Source organism: Ochotona princeps, chromosome 14 (assembly GCF_030435755.1).
Source record: "Ochotona princeps isolate mOchPri1 chromosome 14, mOchPri1.hap1, whole genome shotgun sequence".
Classification (NCBI taxonomy): domain Eukaryota; kingdom Metazoa; phylum Chordata; class Mammalia; order Lagomorpha; family Ochotonidae; genus Ochotona; species Ochotona princeps.
In genome coordinates, this window is record NC_080845.1 from 1,999,304 (window position 1) to 2,015,597 (window position 16,294).

Below are 16,294 nucleotides of genomic sequence, written 5' to 3' on the forward strand. Positions count from 1 at the left end.
ACACCCCCCCCCATTTTTTTAAAAACCTGTGAAAATTTTCTTTGAAAACTACAGCACTAGACAGAAACATCTCCCATCTACTGGTTCACTCCCTCAATGCCCAACACAGCCAAGGCAGGACCAAGCTGACGCCAGGAGCCAGGGCTCCAGCACCTGTCGCCTCTCAGGGTGCACAGGTGCAGAGAGCTGGATTGGAGACAGAGGCGAGACTCAAACCCAGGCACTCTGATGGTATGGGATGCAGGTGTCCTAAGGGTGGGGGTCTCATCCCAGGGAAATGGGGCAGAAGACCAGGTAGGCCGCCATCTGCCAGCCTAGGAGAGCGTTAGGAGCCAACTCCTGCTGGCATCATCATCCCACAGATTGGAAAGCGTTAAATGCTGTTGGCAGCCACCCCAGCTGGGTCTTTGTCAGGACAGTGGGGATGTGAACCGGCGCCCCTATGGGAATGCTGATGCCACAGCCGGAGGATTAGCTTGCTGGGTCACTACCCAGGCTCTGGCTCGCTCACCCCTAACTCCTGGCTCTGGCTTCCTGCTGATACAGGCCCTGGGAGAAGGCGGAGGTGGCTTACGGGCGTTGGCTGGCCGCCACCCAAGTGGGAGCTGGAGTTCCTGCTCCCAGCTCCAGCCTCATTGTGGGTATTTGTAGGGAAGACAGCCATTGGCTAGGAGCGCCCTCTCTTGTCTTTCTCTGCCTCTCAGATAAATAAAATCTTAAATAAATAAATGCAAGGAGGGACTGAGCCACAGGATGGCCACAGCCCTTTCCGGCTCAGAATTTCTAATCAGTGCAGCAAGAGACTTAACTCTCACCGCCACCACACCCCACACGTCACCTGCACATCTACGGAATGGGGGCAGGCCTCTAGCCCAGCAGTCACGGTGCTTGTCAGGCTTGGTGAAGCCTCCACCTGCAGCTCTGCCATCCCAGCTCTCCACTTCCCATCCAGCTCCCTGCTAATGCCCCTGGGGAGACAGCAGAAGAGGTCCCAAGTGCTTGGGTCCCTGCACTCACGGTGGAGGCCTGGAAGAAAATCCTGGCTCCTGGCTTTGGACCGACCCAGCCCTGGCCAGGTAGCCATTTGGGGAGTGAACTGGAAAATGGATACACACACACACACTCTCTCTCTGACTCTGCCTTTCAAATAAATTAATAAATCCCCCCCTCCTTTTTTTAAGAAAGATGTCCGTGGCCCACATCAGTGCCTGGGTTCGAGCCCAGGACCCTAGGCTGGCCCCAGCCTTGGGAACATTCAGGGCAGTAGAACACTAGTTTGCCAATCTCAATTCCTTTCTCCTTATCGGCCTCTCAACAGACCCTTAGACACCGGAGCTTCTTCCAGCCAGGCCACCCGGGGCCCGAGCCCGGGGCCAGCTGCACAGGACCCACGGGCCGCGTGGGACCAAAGGGCCACCTTTACCTTCTGCTTTTTCTCCAGCTTGATGGCTCTCTGTGTGGCCTTCTGTTCCTGCACCCACAGCTGCTGGTAGCGGTGCTGCAGCAGGTCGAAGAAGGGCGTCGAGGGCCTGGGGAGAGAGGTGCGCACGGGGCTTGAGGCCATGCCACCCTTCCTGTAAGCTGGTGTTCCTGTCACCCGCTAGGCCACCTGCCTTATTCCCAGGCCCTCCCAGGCCCAAAAACAGTGGGAGAGGCAGGTCCTTCCCCAGCGCTGAAGGTGCTGGTCCCCAGGGGATGGCAAACTCTCACCTTGGCCCAGCTGCAACCAGGTTCAACCGGAGGTAAGCACTCCGTCCCCTCAACCTGTTCCTAGCGTCTCCGCTCAGCATGTCTCCATCTGGGGACCCTCGCAAACAGCTCCTTGGCTGACCGTCCCGGCTGCAGTGCTCAGGATGCAGCTCAGGGCTGTGGGAGTCTGTCCCCTTCACAACTACTAAAGACTACTGCCTTCAGCATCTGTGCTGGTTCTCTTTGACACTGGTCCTGCACCAGCCTCGTCGCGCACGCCCATTCCCTTCATAACACTGCTCCCATCTTAGACAAGGGCAGGGGAGGCGGCCATGTGAATCAGACCTACTCAGGCTTTGTGTCCTGCAGCTGAAACCCTAAACAGAGTGGACAATGGCCAGACTCCATGAAAAACTGCAACTCTGTCCCACAAGAACCAGCCCAGGCAGCCCGCCTGCTAGGTCAGATCAAAGATGGAGGACATCGGAATGCTCGCTATTAACAGGGAATCCAGCAAAGCCTCTGGAACAATCCACAGCGAATGGGCAGGACCCAAGGCATGGCTGCCCGCTTTCTGAAGTGTTGGCTTCATTCCAACTGGGGCGCGGTCAGGAAGAGCTGAACCCGCAGCCCTGTCCACCTCAGGGCTGCCCACTGCGTGCACAGTCCCTGCTGCCTGCCCCGCAGAGCCTGTGTAGGGGCGCTTTTCTTTCCAAGAAGAACCTGGAAAACCCAGCGAAACCCTCGTCGCCAGCGGGGTGAGAGGACAGGAAGAAGGAGCAGAGGTGGAAGCTGCAACTTTTGCTGTAAATGTGGGTTTATAGCTTAGACTTTAAAACCATATAGCAGGTAGAAATCAAAGTATAAAATACCACCCTGGAACTCAGTATTTTCCATCTTTCTGTAAAACCACACGGGCCTATCTGTGTCCACTGTAAAGTTTGGAAGTGACCACAGCCCAGTAGCAATGAACACCCCCCAAGGCCCGGCCTGTGGTTCCTAAATGCTGTTATCCAATCATGGGATCTGGACACTTGGAGAAATGGCCTGAGATGTCCCTGTGTTGGCAGCCCCAGGAGGCCACCAGGGGGCAGCTTGGAGCAGCTGGGAACCACTGGTACGACCTGAGATGACCTTGGTGGGCAACACTGCTGCATCAGAATCCTTTGGCGTGGTCTCCTATTTACATATGCACTGGCACCTGCGCGGGGGTAGGTGTGTGTGTGTGTGTGTGATCAGGCTGTGAAATCTTACTATGAAAATAGTGAGGCCAGCTGCATCTTAGGGTGGCCAAGTGGGCGATGAGGGACAGTTCCCACAGAGAATTCAAGCTCGTATCAGGGCTCTGGGAACGCTGGTCTGGCCACTGACACAGGCAGAAGGGGGACAGGAGTGTCACAAGGGATGGGGCACTGCGGCAAGTGACCGTCATCACTGGCATCTTCATTATCGCTCTTCCTATGTATGCAAGGGTAACCTCACCAAACGACAAGCGTTCTGCCAGCCAGGAGGGACTGGGAGGTCTGAGCAGCACCTGCCACGGGTGGCGAGGGACAGGCACAGGGCACTGGGCAAGAACACCCCGTCGCAGACTCCGTGTGAGCCGCCATGGACCCGGAAGAGGGGGAAGGCCCCTGCCCTTCCTGGAGGTGCCAAGGGTGGTGTGGCCCTGGCCTCTGGCCTGCAGAACCGGAAGGAAGCAAATTCCTAATGTGGGGGGTTACGGCTTTGCCAACCCTGCTAGGAACTGCTGTGTGTGTGAGTGGTGTCCACAGCAGAGCCCGACACACAGAATCTCTGGTGGCTAATGGCGACTCTCCAGATGCACATGGGTCCAAGCTGCCTCCCAGGGGCATCTGAGTTCACCCTTGGACATCCCACTGTGACCTCAGGTCCAAAGCCAGCGGCACTGCATTCACTGTGAGCAGTTGTGTGACCAAGCTGTGGCTTTGGTCCCATGACCCAGGAGTCTCAGGATCGTGGGCCAGCCTCTGCTGCTTTCCCAGGCATGTCAGCAGGGAGCTAGATTCAAAGTGGAGCAGCTGGGACTCAAACCAGTGCTCACATGGGAAGCCAGCATCGTGGGTGGTGGCTTCGCATGCTGCACCCGGCATCCCCATTACAGCCATCTAACAAGCCTTTGAGGTCGTAATCAACACTTCACACCTTGCAACTTGTCCATGTTCACAGGCACTGTATGGCTTTGAGGCACGGCTCACACGCCCCCGGCCTCTTCCCAGAGCTGCCGCGGGCGTCCACAGCAGGCCTGTTTCCCAGCCGCTGTCCCCCGCTGCGGTGACTTCCATTACTTAATTATTGCACACCCCATGCACTGGAGCAGCCCAATTTACAGCTGTGCTTTCTAATGACACAAGATGTGTAATCTCAAAATATCGACCCCCAGAGGCCCCTTGCCACAGCAAAGCTGCCCTTCCAGCAGCGCCCCCGCAGCCGTCGTCAGCACAAGCCTGTCCTCGCGGCCCCCCAGCAACCTTGGCTGACCGGCTCTCCGGGAAAGCGCCGGGAAGGGGCTAGGAGCCCGAGGGTGCTGGACAAACCTTGGGAGGCCCCAGCCCAGGCTGTCCAGGTGAGATCCAGCAGGTCCTCTCCGTGTCTGCTCTGGATCATTAACTTGGATAAACAGGTGGAGGAAGTGGTCTGGTGTAGGGGAAACCCAGGGCATAAATCAGATGAAACTCATTACCATGATCCACAGGCCCTTCTGGCTCCTGCCTGCCCTGACCCTCACTGTGGTCCCCCTGGCTAACCCTGGCCCTCTGGTACAACCTGCCCCTGGCCCTGGCCCTGGCCATGCCCCCTGGCCTGCCCTGGTCCTCGCCATGGCTCCCCTGGCCTGCCCTGGCTCTTGCTACAGCCTCCTGGCCTGCCGTGGCCATTGCCGTGGCCCCCTGGCATGCCCTGGCTGTCACGATGGCCCTCTGGCTCACCGAGACCCTCACCACACCCCACAGCTCACCCCGGCCTTCCAAGCCCTTTCCCTTCTCTGACATCCTCCTGCCCGGGTATGTCCGCTCTTCTCGTCCCTTCAGGTCCCAGTGGTGGCATCCCCTCTTCGAGGGCTCACACAGGACCAGCTCACGTGGTAAGAAGACTCTGACAATGGACGCTGTCATCAAGTATCAGCACCGCCGACAGGAGGGGCAGCTGGGCGGGAGGAAGCGGCCCAGGCTGCTCTCAACAATTTGTTGAAAAGAATGGGAGTGAGACAGAAGAGGGAAGGAGACAGAAGGATAAGGCTTCAGGGGTTATACTTAATACTTGGGGCGTTAGCAATGCTCAGCTGGCTCAAGGGCCAGCATCCCTTATGGATGTTTGTTCGTGTCCCAGCTGCTCCGCTTGCCATCCAGCTCCCTGCTTACGGCCTGAGAAAGCAGATAGTTCAAGTCCTTAGGCCCCTGCACCCTGAGGAAGCTCCTGGCTTCCGGCTTCAGATCAGCTCAACTGCGGCTGATTGAAGAGGAATCAGCCGATGGAAGATCTTTCTCTCTGTGTCTCTCCTTCTCTCTGTAGATTTGATCTGCCTTTCCAATAAAAATAAATAAATCTTAAAAAAAAAAAAAAAGAAATTGGGTTCCATGTGAATTCAGATCAATGAAGGAGAAGAAGTGGACGGAGCCGAACATGGTTGGTGGACAAGGGGACAGATATCCCCACAGATGGTTCTGGAGTCCTGGCCATCTTGGGCAGGTGCAGGATAAAATCAGGGCAGAGAACCCTCTCCCACCAGCTCGCCTCTTACGTAAGGATGAGCTCAGATGGATCACAGATTTAAAACAGGTGAGAAAATTATCAAACTCGCAGGCCAGGCTAAAAGTTCTGAGGCTGGACACCAAAGCATGACCCAGAGACGAAACCCATGGGCCAAGTGGCACACTCCACAGGAACTGTGATGAAAAGACGGGCTCCAGGCCAGACCATGAGCACCCCAACTCCTGCATTTGCAAGCTGGTTGACAGCTGGCTCAGCCACTGAATGCCAAGGTCTCGAAGGCAGGGGTGGAATATTTGCAAAGCATGCTGTTGACAAAAGATTTAGATCTAGGATAAAGACGTTCCAAAGCTTTGCAGCAAAATTTCCAACCTTCTTACAAAATGGGTCAAGGCAAAACTAACGGGAATGGTGAGTAATAAACACCCAGCACCTCCAGCCACGCAGAGCACGGTGACACGTGCGTGATGTCATACGCCATGATGTCACATACCATGATGTCAAGCATAATGACGTTCACTGTAAAAGCCTGTGTCATACAATAGAGCTCCTGATTTGGACTGATGCTGTGGCTCCAGAGTCCAGCTGCCCACCAGTCCACATCCGGGGAGGCGGCTGCGGCAGCCAAAGAACTGCATTCCTGCACCTGAGCCTGGGCTGAATCCTCAGTTCTGGTTTCTGCCTAGCTCAGTTCTCACTCCTGTGGGCACTGGGGGGACTCACTAGAGAGGGGGTGCACGCTCTCCTTCTCGCTTTGCTTCTTTCTCTCCCCCTGCTTCTCAAGTCAAACATAACAATATGAAGAAAAATAATTACATGTGATAATACCATGTAACCACAATTACCTGTGACAACACAATGTAACCACACGGATGGAAGTATAGGCTCCTTGTGGCGAGACCTGCAGGGTGAGGAAGTCTAGTGGGGCGAGGCAGGGTGGGCAGGGCACCTGTAGATGCAGGTGCCAGGGGCGAAGGGGTGAAAGAAGGCTGGCAGGAAGCCCACCCACCAGGTGAGCTCTACAGGGAGATGGGCGGGGGGCACGGCCCCCTCTCTTCTGTCTACATGGCGGTCTTATGACTATTATAATCGGTACAGGAAAACAGAATTCCAAGTCCAAGAGATTGGCATCACCTGCTGAAGTGATGCTGCCGATGGGCGGGGTCACGGATGCCAGGTCCCAGGATGGGGCGTGTGGCCACTGCTCAGCCCCAGCTGGTACCCGCATATCCCCCACAGACAGCCAAGGATGAGCAGACATTCCCGGGGTCCCCCAGGGACGTGGGCAGAGCACACCCCCACAGTGTGGCGCACCGAGCTTCCGTGGCTGCCTTTCTGCGGGACGCTCCTGATTAGGTCCCATTTTCCTGTCTTCTAGCAGGGAGCCCCATCTGGGTCTCCCATGTGGGCAGCAGAGACTCAAGCACTTAGCCGTCTTCTGCTGCTTTTCTCAGGCCACCAGCAGGGAGGTGGATGGGACGTGGAACAGCCAGGACTCCAGCTGGCACCTGTATGGGATGCAACGTCCACCTGTGGCTTCTTGTTCCCCTTATGTGCGAAGGCCCTGGGCGCAGCCCCTCCTGCCTTGCTTCCTCCCACACACCTCCGGGTCCTCCAGACCCCAAACACGACCAGCACAGGCCCTCGGCCTGCTCCCTTCCCACAGGGTCTCGGAGGCCTCCCTCAGTTTGCCTGTGGAAGGTTGGCAGGCGTGAGCATGCGCAGTGTCATAGTGTTTCCACCTGTGGACTATAGCATGCCCTGGCACATGCCCCCAGTCTAACGAGAGCTCACTCCCCTAGGGTTCTGACCATCCCATCCCACCCCCGCCACGTGGCTGCCAGAGCTTCCACGTTGCCATTTCCTGTGGCACTAACCCTGGGCAGTGCCCCTCCCACACCCCACACCCCACACCCCGCCAGGGCACCTGTCGTGACCCTGCTAAGATCTGGGAGGAGTCGCATCCTGATCTCCCCACGGACACATAACCTAACCCCCCTCAACCGTGCCCCACTGGAGCCTGATGGAGCGGAAAACTGGGACTGCCACGCGGTGAAATGAGCCTTTCACAAGCCTCAGGTGAATTCCATCAGATCCGCCCTCGCTGCTCTGCGACTGATACCCCAGACCAGGGGTTGATCTCAGAGCGCAGGGAAATGGAAATTACCATTTGCAAACATTAGGCTGACACTTTGTGCGCGCGGGGGCTTGCGGGCTGACAGCTCTGATTCACCAGGAGCGCCGGGAGGATTAGAGGCGCCCTTTCATGGCAACCCATCTTCATCCACTCTGCTCATTAAAACTTGGTGCAGCCGGAGAACTTGGTGCCTGGAACTGGCGCAGGACCCTTCTGAGGGAGGCGAGTTGCGCATCTGTGGAGAGGCGTTTCAGAAGGGAGCCGCGGCTCTGACAAACTGGGCTTCAGGCCGGCGCGCGTTCGCAGCGGGCTGAAATAATTGGTCATCAGTGACTACTAATTCGGTTTAGTAGCCAGAGGCGATTTTTTTCTTCCTGGAAAATCAATGACAGCGCGGAGGTCTGTTCCACGCTGGGCGGCTTGAGACGGCTCCTTATTTGGCTCTTGATGCTTCTTCCAGTGGAGACAGCTATTTTGTTAAAATAAAATTAAAATCCATCTCTCACATGCCAGCAGCTGGCTGCTTCCAGAGGGCTGCAGAGGCTCCCAGGGGGCCAGGAGCCCAAGGAAAGGGGTGGACAGCTCTCTGGGCTGGGCTGGTGTTGGTGGAGTGGGGCGGGCTGGACTGGGCAGCGGGGCTAATGGAGCAGACCCACCTCATGCCCACCCCCCTGGGGACCGCCCCCAGTGCCCACTGTGGCTCCGGCTCCGGAGGCCACACTTGCATTCTTGGTCGGTGTGCTTGGGGCCAGCGCTCTCCTGCTCCCCTGGGCCCGAGGCACCCTGGACAGGCTCACCCCTCTGGCTGCCAAGGGACTTCCATGCCTCCTCGGATGCCCAAAGCTGTCGTGGTTTCAGGCAGGTGGTTCTGACCAGTCTTACCTGCTCTATACCCCGGATACTGTTCAAACCTTACTGGTGTGACTGTTTTGTTTTTTAACCAAAATATTGATGAAGATCATTAGATTCACGTGCAGTTTTAAGCCCTAACACAGAGGTCCTATATGCTGCCACTCAGAGCCCCATGATGGCAGACTTTCATAAAACTGTGTGACAATTTCACAGCCCCATGCAGGCCGGGGCCCCTTATCCAAAACGTCTGGGGCCGGCAATGGCCCGCCTTTTCTGTCTTTCAGATTTTGGAAATATTTAGCTGATCAAATGAGAGCTCCCAAGTGAGGGCCCAGGTGTGCACAGGAAGCACCTTTTGGGAACTTTCTATTAGAGTATTCTTAGAGCATCTGAATTTTGACTGTGACTGGTCACTGGTCAGGTGTGGCATTGTCTATGCGTGGTCATCAGGATGTTTTGGGGCCCCACCCCGTGGCCCGCAGGAGGCTGGGGCTGGCCGGAACAAGCGCCTGGCACGCTGCTGAGGAGGGGCTTGAACAGTGTGGTCACAGGGTCCACAGAGGGGGATTCAATGAGCTGCTCCCACCTGGGCACCCTGTGGAGGAGGCAGCAGCAAAGGATGGGCAGCCCGTGGCAAAGCCAGAAAGGTCAGTGACCAACCATGAGGAACCTCAGACCACTCAGAGACCCTGCAGGGGCCTCCGCACCTGGGAGCTGGTGAGAACCAGCTGGGCACCCTCACCAGGAGGCCACGAAAGTCGTCAGAGGGTAACAGGCTGGGCTCTTGTCAAGTGCACGACTCAGGGGAGGTGCTGTTCCCCTTCGCCCCACTTTCCCTTCTGGCAGGCGATCCCAGTGCCCGAGAGGTTAGGGAGCAGAGTGTCCACGTTGCAGGCCAACACAGGCAAGGCAGCAAAGGAGGAGATGGCGGGTAAGGGGCTGGCGGCGGGGGGAGGGGTAAGGGGCTGGCGGCAGCGGGGGAAGGGGGATGGGCTGGGGGTGGGGGGAGGGGTAAGGGGCTGGCGGCAGCGGGGGGGGGGGGGGAAGGGGGACGGGCTGGGGGTGGGTAACGGGGTGCCGGCGGGGGGTGGTCCACACCTGCCAGTGACCCTGCATGCTTGTTCATGGCAACTAAGAGGCACCTCTTACAGGCACACCAGGCTGGGGGGGATGAGAAATGCCTTGGAACCCAGTAACAGGGAGAGCGGTCCCCTAGGGCGGCTGGTTCAGCCAGTGGGCCAGGGCGACAGGTGCACAGACACACTGGTGGTGATCAGACAGGAAAGTGGAGGTGAGAACGCTGTGTGGAAGCAAGCATGTCCCAGCCTCAGGGAAGGGAGGGAGGCGTGAGGTGAGCCAGGATCACGGTGCGATGGTGGGGGACTGTCTGGGGTCCACAGGAACAGAGGCAAATGCTGCTGGGTGGTCCGATACAAGGGGCTTCGGAAGGCACCCGCTCCTCTCTGGCCTGCCAGTCCCACGGGAAGGAGACACTGGCACTTGAGGTTCAAGGTGCTGTCTCGGCACCTGCCAGTGGGCTCTCGTGGCTGTCAGCGAGAGGCATTCCTGCCAGCCATCGTCCCCAGGGGGCTCCCATCTGTCCGTGGCTTCACCTGCTACATCCAGACAAAACTGGTTGCCCATAGCGTGTGCCTTTCAGGATTTTTTGCTTTTTAAAAAATTTATTTATTTTTTTATTGAAAATCAAATATGCAGAGAGGAGACATAGAGGAAGATCCTCTGTCCAGTGATTCACTCCCCACAATAGCCGGAGCTGAGCCACTCCGAAGCCAGGAGCCAGGAGTCTCCTCTGGGACTCCCACCTGGGTGCAGGGTCCCAAGGCTCCGGGCAGTCCCTAAACCTTCCTCCAGGCCACAAGCACTTGAGCCGGGCAGCCGAGGCCCTGCGTTAGTTTTGAGTTACAAGAACTGGAGCTGGACAGAAAGTGGAGCAGCCAGGACACGCACTAGCACCCACACTGGATCCTGGCAGTTGCGAGGCAAGGACTTTAGCCACTAGGCTACAGTCCTGGGCTCACTTTTCAGGATTTTTAAACACTATGTATTTATTTTAATGGCTGTGTGTGTGAGAGAGAGACAGAGGCTCATTCCTAAGTGCACCTGAGCCATGGAGCTGAATGCCACCTGCCCCAGCTTTCGAGATTTTGGTGCAAAATATCAACCCTGGGTACCCCCGACTGCCCATGAGAGCACCCTGAAGAACTTCAGCTCCACCTCCATAGCCTAGCCTAGACTTTTCTTTTTCCATTTTTTATTATATTTTTGACAATCTTTACATAGTTAATTAGGGCACAAAGGTTCAAGGGCTACAGGAAAGTGGGTAAGACTATCATTTCCACACATTTTTTTCTCTATCTGGGGTAAAGGGGGAGGTAAAGGGAGAAGCCCACCCAGTCCCACCCATCCCAGGTCCCCGATGTGGGGCATGAATTGCTGCCAGTCTCGCCATTCCAAGCACAAGGAAATCACTGCAGAACCCACTGGTTGACATAGTCCATCTTAGAGTCTCCGTTTGCCCTGTTTTTCACTGCTAATATATGGCCGGGGTAGTTGATTGATTTGTTCTGTCCTCTGTCTTTTCATAGTTAGGGATCTGAGTCCAACAGTTCGATCGAGGAGATCCTTAAAGAAACTTCGTCTGAGGTGTTCCCAGACCAGGTTCTTGTGTGTACTTGCAAGTATGGGGCCCGGTACCCCATACTGGTGGTTGCAATTGCTGGGTCGCTTCTGTTTCCAGCCCTGTCTTCCACTGGGACCAATGGGTGTTGCAGTCCAGCTTGATTCTGCCCAGCACACATTGGGCCCTCACACAAACCAGTGGGAGCTACAGCCTAGTCAGAGTGACCCACAATGACCCCTACCAGGCCCGCCCCTGCCCTGGTTCCCTTGCTTGCCAGTATGTACAGCGGACTAGTCCAGTCTGTCCCACATCCCATTCGGCTCTCGTACATGTCAATGGGCATTGAAGCCTAATTCAACCAAACCAGCTCTACTATCCAGCCCAAACACATGCTGTTGGGTGCCCTTCTGTCTAGCCACCCCAGCCCCCTGTCCTGGTTTTCTTGCCCTCCAGTGGGGGTGGTAACCCAAGAGGGAGGAGCCCATTATTTCCCTGCTAGGCCACTCCCACTTCCGGATTATGCACGCTCCAGGTGGTTCTGCAGTTTAACTTGACAGACTCAGCCCCCACTGCCAGCTGCTGCCAGCTGATGCTGCCATAGCCTGGGTTTTCAACATCTCCCAGAGCTGAGCCTGGCAAACGTCTGCGCCCAGGAGATGGGTGGCTCGTCGTTTTGTGCCTTGGCCCTGCAACACTGTGTGTGGCCACATAGAGGACGGGTTGCAACCAAGCTGCCTCCTGGCTCCCACTTAGTCGTTAACAAGCATTTGCTGAGCACCAGTGAGGCCCTGAGCGGGCAGCGACCACGCAGGGAGCCATATCAAGGAGCGGAGCCGGGGCACACCTGCAGGGTGCAGTGGCCTCGGCCAGGCCGAGGGAGGGAAGAGTGTCCCCCACGGAGGGAGTAGCACAGGTGAACCCAGAGGATGAGAAATCCAGGGAGCCTCAGGTGGCAGCATGTGGGGTCAGTGTTGGGCCAGGCAGAGGGGCGCTGCCTCGGGGCTCCCTCTTGCTCTTCCGTCGCCGCCCCCTGGGGACCCTCTCTACACTCCACATCCTCCACTCGCCCTGGGTCTCACAAAAACAGGGAATAAGCGACTTGGAGATGCACTCTTGACACTGCCCCCTGCTGGCCATGTGGCCCTGGACGGGTGCCTCAGTCTCGCTGTTTGTGGAGACAGCTGATGCCACTGGATTGTCCTGGGGGACCTGGGGGTGCCTTGGGTAATGCACCCGTATGCTGCTTGATGTGCAGGGGCTGAAGTTCTGAAGCTGGGGTTCTTGTAACTCAAAATGAACACAGGGCTCGGCTGCCTGGCACAAATAAATGGCTGCTTCCATTCGATGGAGCTAGTCTCCTTCCGGACCTGGTCCACTGATCCCAGGCACAACATGTGGATTCTGTGCAGCTGGATATGGCCAGGGGCTGCTGGCTGGCTCTTCTGCCCTTGTGTCCCCTCACCCTGCACCTGCTCTGGGCACAGGCGGGTGAGGCCTCTGGCTCCACCCAGAGCAGGAGAGGGAGTGTACAGACAGAAGCAAGAGCAGAGCTGGAGTGTGTGTGCAGTGTGACAACGGGCAGGGACAGGGAGTCCCCGAAGGGGAGTGGCCGGCCAGCCTTGTTAGCGCTGACCTTGGCACCCAGCTGCTCCTGATGGATGGAGTTCGGGCCTGGACAGGCCCCAGGAGAGTGGTGGCCCTATCCATTACAGGCCCTCTGGCACCTCCCTGAGCCCTCCCTTCCCTGGATGCCACGAGCATCGGGCCAGGAATAAATCTCTGGGTCACAGGAGAGAGGCAGGGCAGAGCATGACAGATGCCTCTGCTGTGGCTTCGGTGACAAAGCCACCGTGTAGGAGGGACAAGGTGGGAGAGAATGGCGCCTGAGTAGCTGGCCATGCCTCCCAGGAATGAATGGGGAGCGGGGGAGTGAGCGGAGCTCGGGAGCGACAGTTTGTTTTAAAGATTCACTTGTTTGTGTCTGAAAGGCACCTTCCCATCCACTGTCACAATGGCTGGAGCCGAGCCGACCTGAAGGCTGGAGCCAGGAGCTTCTTCTGGTCTCCCACACAGGCATAAGGTCCCAAGGCTTTGGGCCACCCTCAACTGCTTTCCCAGGCCATAAGCAAGAAGCTGGATCAGAAATGGAGCAGCTAGGACATGAATCAGCACCCGTGTGGAATGCTGGAGCTTGCAGGTGACGGATTCAGCCAGCTGAGCCGTCACACCGGCCCCTCCACTCCCTTCTCCTGCTCCATCTCTGCCAGGGTCCCTTGGCACTAATCTCCATCAAGATCCAGCTCCAGAGGAGAAAGTGGGCCCTTAGAAGGAACAACTCCCTGGGACTGGTCCGGGGTACCCCAAGCCCAGCAGAGGTGCCCGACTAGGCAGTGACATAGAGGCCCCAGTGCCCGTGCTGCCTGCACCATTAAAACAGCCATCAGGGGCTCTCATTACTGAAGAGGCGCTGGGTGTCTCCTGCATGGGCCTGCATGGCAGGACAATGGGGTCGCGACACGGCAGCCAGGGTTGGCAGCCAGTTTCCCCCTGCACAGCACCACCTGTACCCTGGTGGAGGGAGTCCAGGAATGCAGACTGACTTCCTAAGCCAGGGCCTTGCTCTGTGCCCTGGCAATGTGCAGCCGTGGAGAGGGGACGGCGCCCTGCAAGGAGACAGGGCTCAAATCCTGGTGCCTGTGGCTGTGGGCACTGGCTTCACTCACTTCTCTGGGGCTCCATTTCTGTATCTGGCACATGGGGTTGTTGGTCCCCACCATCCCATGGCTGACTTGTGAGCACTCAAATGAGACGGGGCATGTGAAGTGCTCAGCGTGGCACCCGCTGGCCACCTGGCCAGGACTGCCAATATCCACTCCCTGTCCCACCTACACTCATCACCCGTTTCATTCTCACAGTCCCAGAGGGCAAGCCCTGCTCCCGCCCCATTGTCCTCATGACAGCTTCAGGGGCTGCACCTGCTCCACCAGCTGGAAAGACCTGGCGTCTTGCCTGCTCTGTGTGCACAGTGGTCTCCGTCATCCCATCCCGACACCAGCCCCAAGGTTCCCACCTCTGGGTGTTCTGCTCTTTATGGGGCCTTCTGAGAGGACTTGCAAACCTGAGGTTCCAGTACGACTCCATCAGCAGGACGTGGCAGGGAGGCCCTCCCATGTTTACGGCTCGTGCGCCCTCTTCCTGCAGCCCAGGCATGTTTGGTCCAGTGGGAGGGGCACACGCAGAGTCTGTTAAACGGCACTGGAGTCTCTGGGGCCTGAAAGGGTGGTCTCTATGCTTTCAGTTGTTCTGAGTCAAGGCCGTAAAGGGTCCCAGGCTTTCCTGAGCACCTGCTCAGTACTAGGCATGTCCACTGGACTCTGATGGAGCCACAGGGCCCCAGGAGTGAATTTGCAGGCGACTGTGCCCTGGAGGGAAGCTGGGGGGAAGCATGCTGCAGGAGGCTCCCAGGCCGGGCCACATGTGCCCCCTGGTGGTCAGCTATGGGCTTGCAAGTCAGGGGTCCAGCCACCAAGAGAAGAAACCACCCTGGGGCAGGGACTTGGGGTTACTTCACTGGCTTCCGGGTGGCCAGCTTGGCTCCTGGTCGTCGGCTGCAGAAGACACAAAACGACCGAGAGTGACGGATGGGCTCACTGTAAATTTGTAAAATAAATCAGTCTGGAGGGAGATTCAAAACACCTGTCAGATGGTGGAGTTTTCCTTTTTCTTCTTAACAGCCTGCAAAAGCTCCCCCATCGGTCACACTTGTCAGGATGTGCCAGTGACGTATCTAGGAGAGGCACACAGTGGTCACCAGCTCAAGGAAAGAAGGGCACCCACCTGCCCGACTTCCAACATGTTCCTCATGTCTCCGTAGCCCGAACGCTCTGGGAGGCTAGGTCAGCGGCTATCTAGACCAGACTGACGGGTGGATGAGGTCACACGTCACTCCTGGCTTCAGGTTCAGGTTTCGGTGTGGTCATTCAGTCAAGCGCTTATTCAGCCAGTGTTGGCTGAGGGTCTCGGCGGCAAAGGCACCGAGGTCAGTGCCTGAGATGCCAGGGTGGGCTGAACCAGCCCTGGGGTGTTTCCTTGTGGCCAGATGCTAGCAGACCTTCAGGACTCTGAGATTCCTGCGGTGGGAGGAGCCACTCAAGAGAAGGTGACACAAACGACACAATGGAAGCAAAGCAGAAGCGACGGGTCGGTGCCGTGGTGTGCTGGAGGAGCCGCTTCCTGTGACGGTGGCATCCTATACAGAGAGCAGTTGGAAGCTCGGCTGCTCTGCTGCCCACCCAGCTCCCTCATGTTGGCCTGGGAAAGCAGCATAGGCTGGGCCCAGTCCTTGGTCCCCCACATGCGTGGGAGACTCCGACGAAGCTCCAGGCTCCTGGCTCCAGCTTCCCCAGATCTGAGTGCTGTGGCCATTTGGCAGAGGGAGGAGTTCAAGCTGAGTTCAGCTGGAATTCCAAAGCTTTAAAACAAACAAGAAAAAAAAAAAAAAAACCCACCCTGACAGTGCAACCTCAGCTCCTCGGAACTCAGGAAGAGCAGCCTGCGTGTGTCCGAGGGACAGGCCAGTGGCACGGTCAGGCAACAGGCCTGACCCCAGTGCACGGCGGCCACTCCTGCTCACTCCTGGCTCCTCTTGTGCAGCGGGCAGGGGAGAGAAGAAACAAGCTATTTCTCACTGAGACACCCAGAGTTATGTCAAGAGGATGCCCCCGAGGTGCCCACACAAGTTCACAGGTGCTGCTCTAAGTGCAGGGTAGGGCCCGTCCACGTGCCGCCTGGCAGCAGGGCCTGCCCCACTAGCACCCTGCCTCAAGTGTGGCGTGAGACTCCAGGAGGAGGCCGGCGCCCCTGCAATGGGTGAAAAGCATGCCAGCTGCTCCCTCCACACCATCCCCTGGACTCAACCTAACCGACGATGCTGGAACAATTAGAAGCATCACAATCAAGACACACTGAGGGCATGTGCACATTTGCAAGTACTTATTAAAATGCATCAATAATTAAGTGCCTACTTAATGGTTACATTCCTGGCCTCCAGACAGATCTGTCGAGCGACCTGCGGCACAGCAGGCTGTGGCCTTACACGCTGCCCTGGGAGTGTCCCCCTCACCTCCCTAGCGGAATGCTGATGGCAGCGGCACGGTTAGAGTTGCCAGGGGGCGCCTGGGCTCCTTCCAGCTGCCTGACCCCAGGGGCGGAATCCACAGGCACCCGCTCACTGTCACATCCTGGCC

The 16,294-nt window shown here is 57.4% G+C and overlaps 1 protein-coding gene across 1 annotated transcript in view; it reads right to left on the reverse strand.

Moving 5' to 3' along the window:
• The window catches only part of CFAP77 (cilia and flagella associated protein 77), a 117,969-nt gene that overhangs the window by 26,162 nt on the left and 75,513 nt on the right, over positions 1–16,294 (reverse strand). Inside the window, exon 4 of the mRNA XM_004593674.2 lies at positions 1,424–1,529. Within this exon, the coding sequence (XP_004593731.2) occupies positions 1,424–1,529 (106 nt within the window). The remainder of the gene's footprint in view (positions 1–1,423; positions 1,530–16,294) is intronic.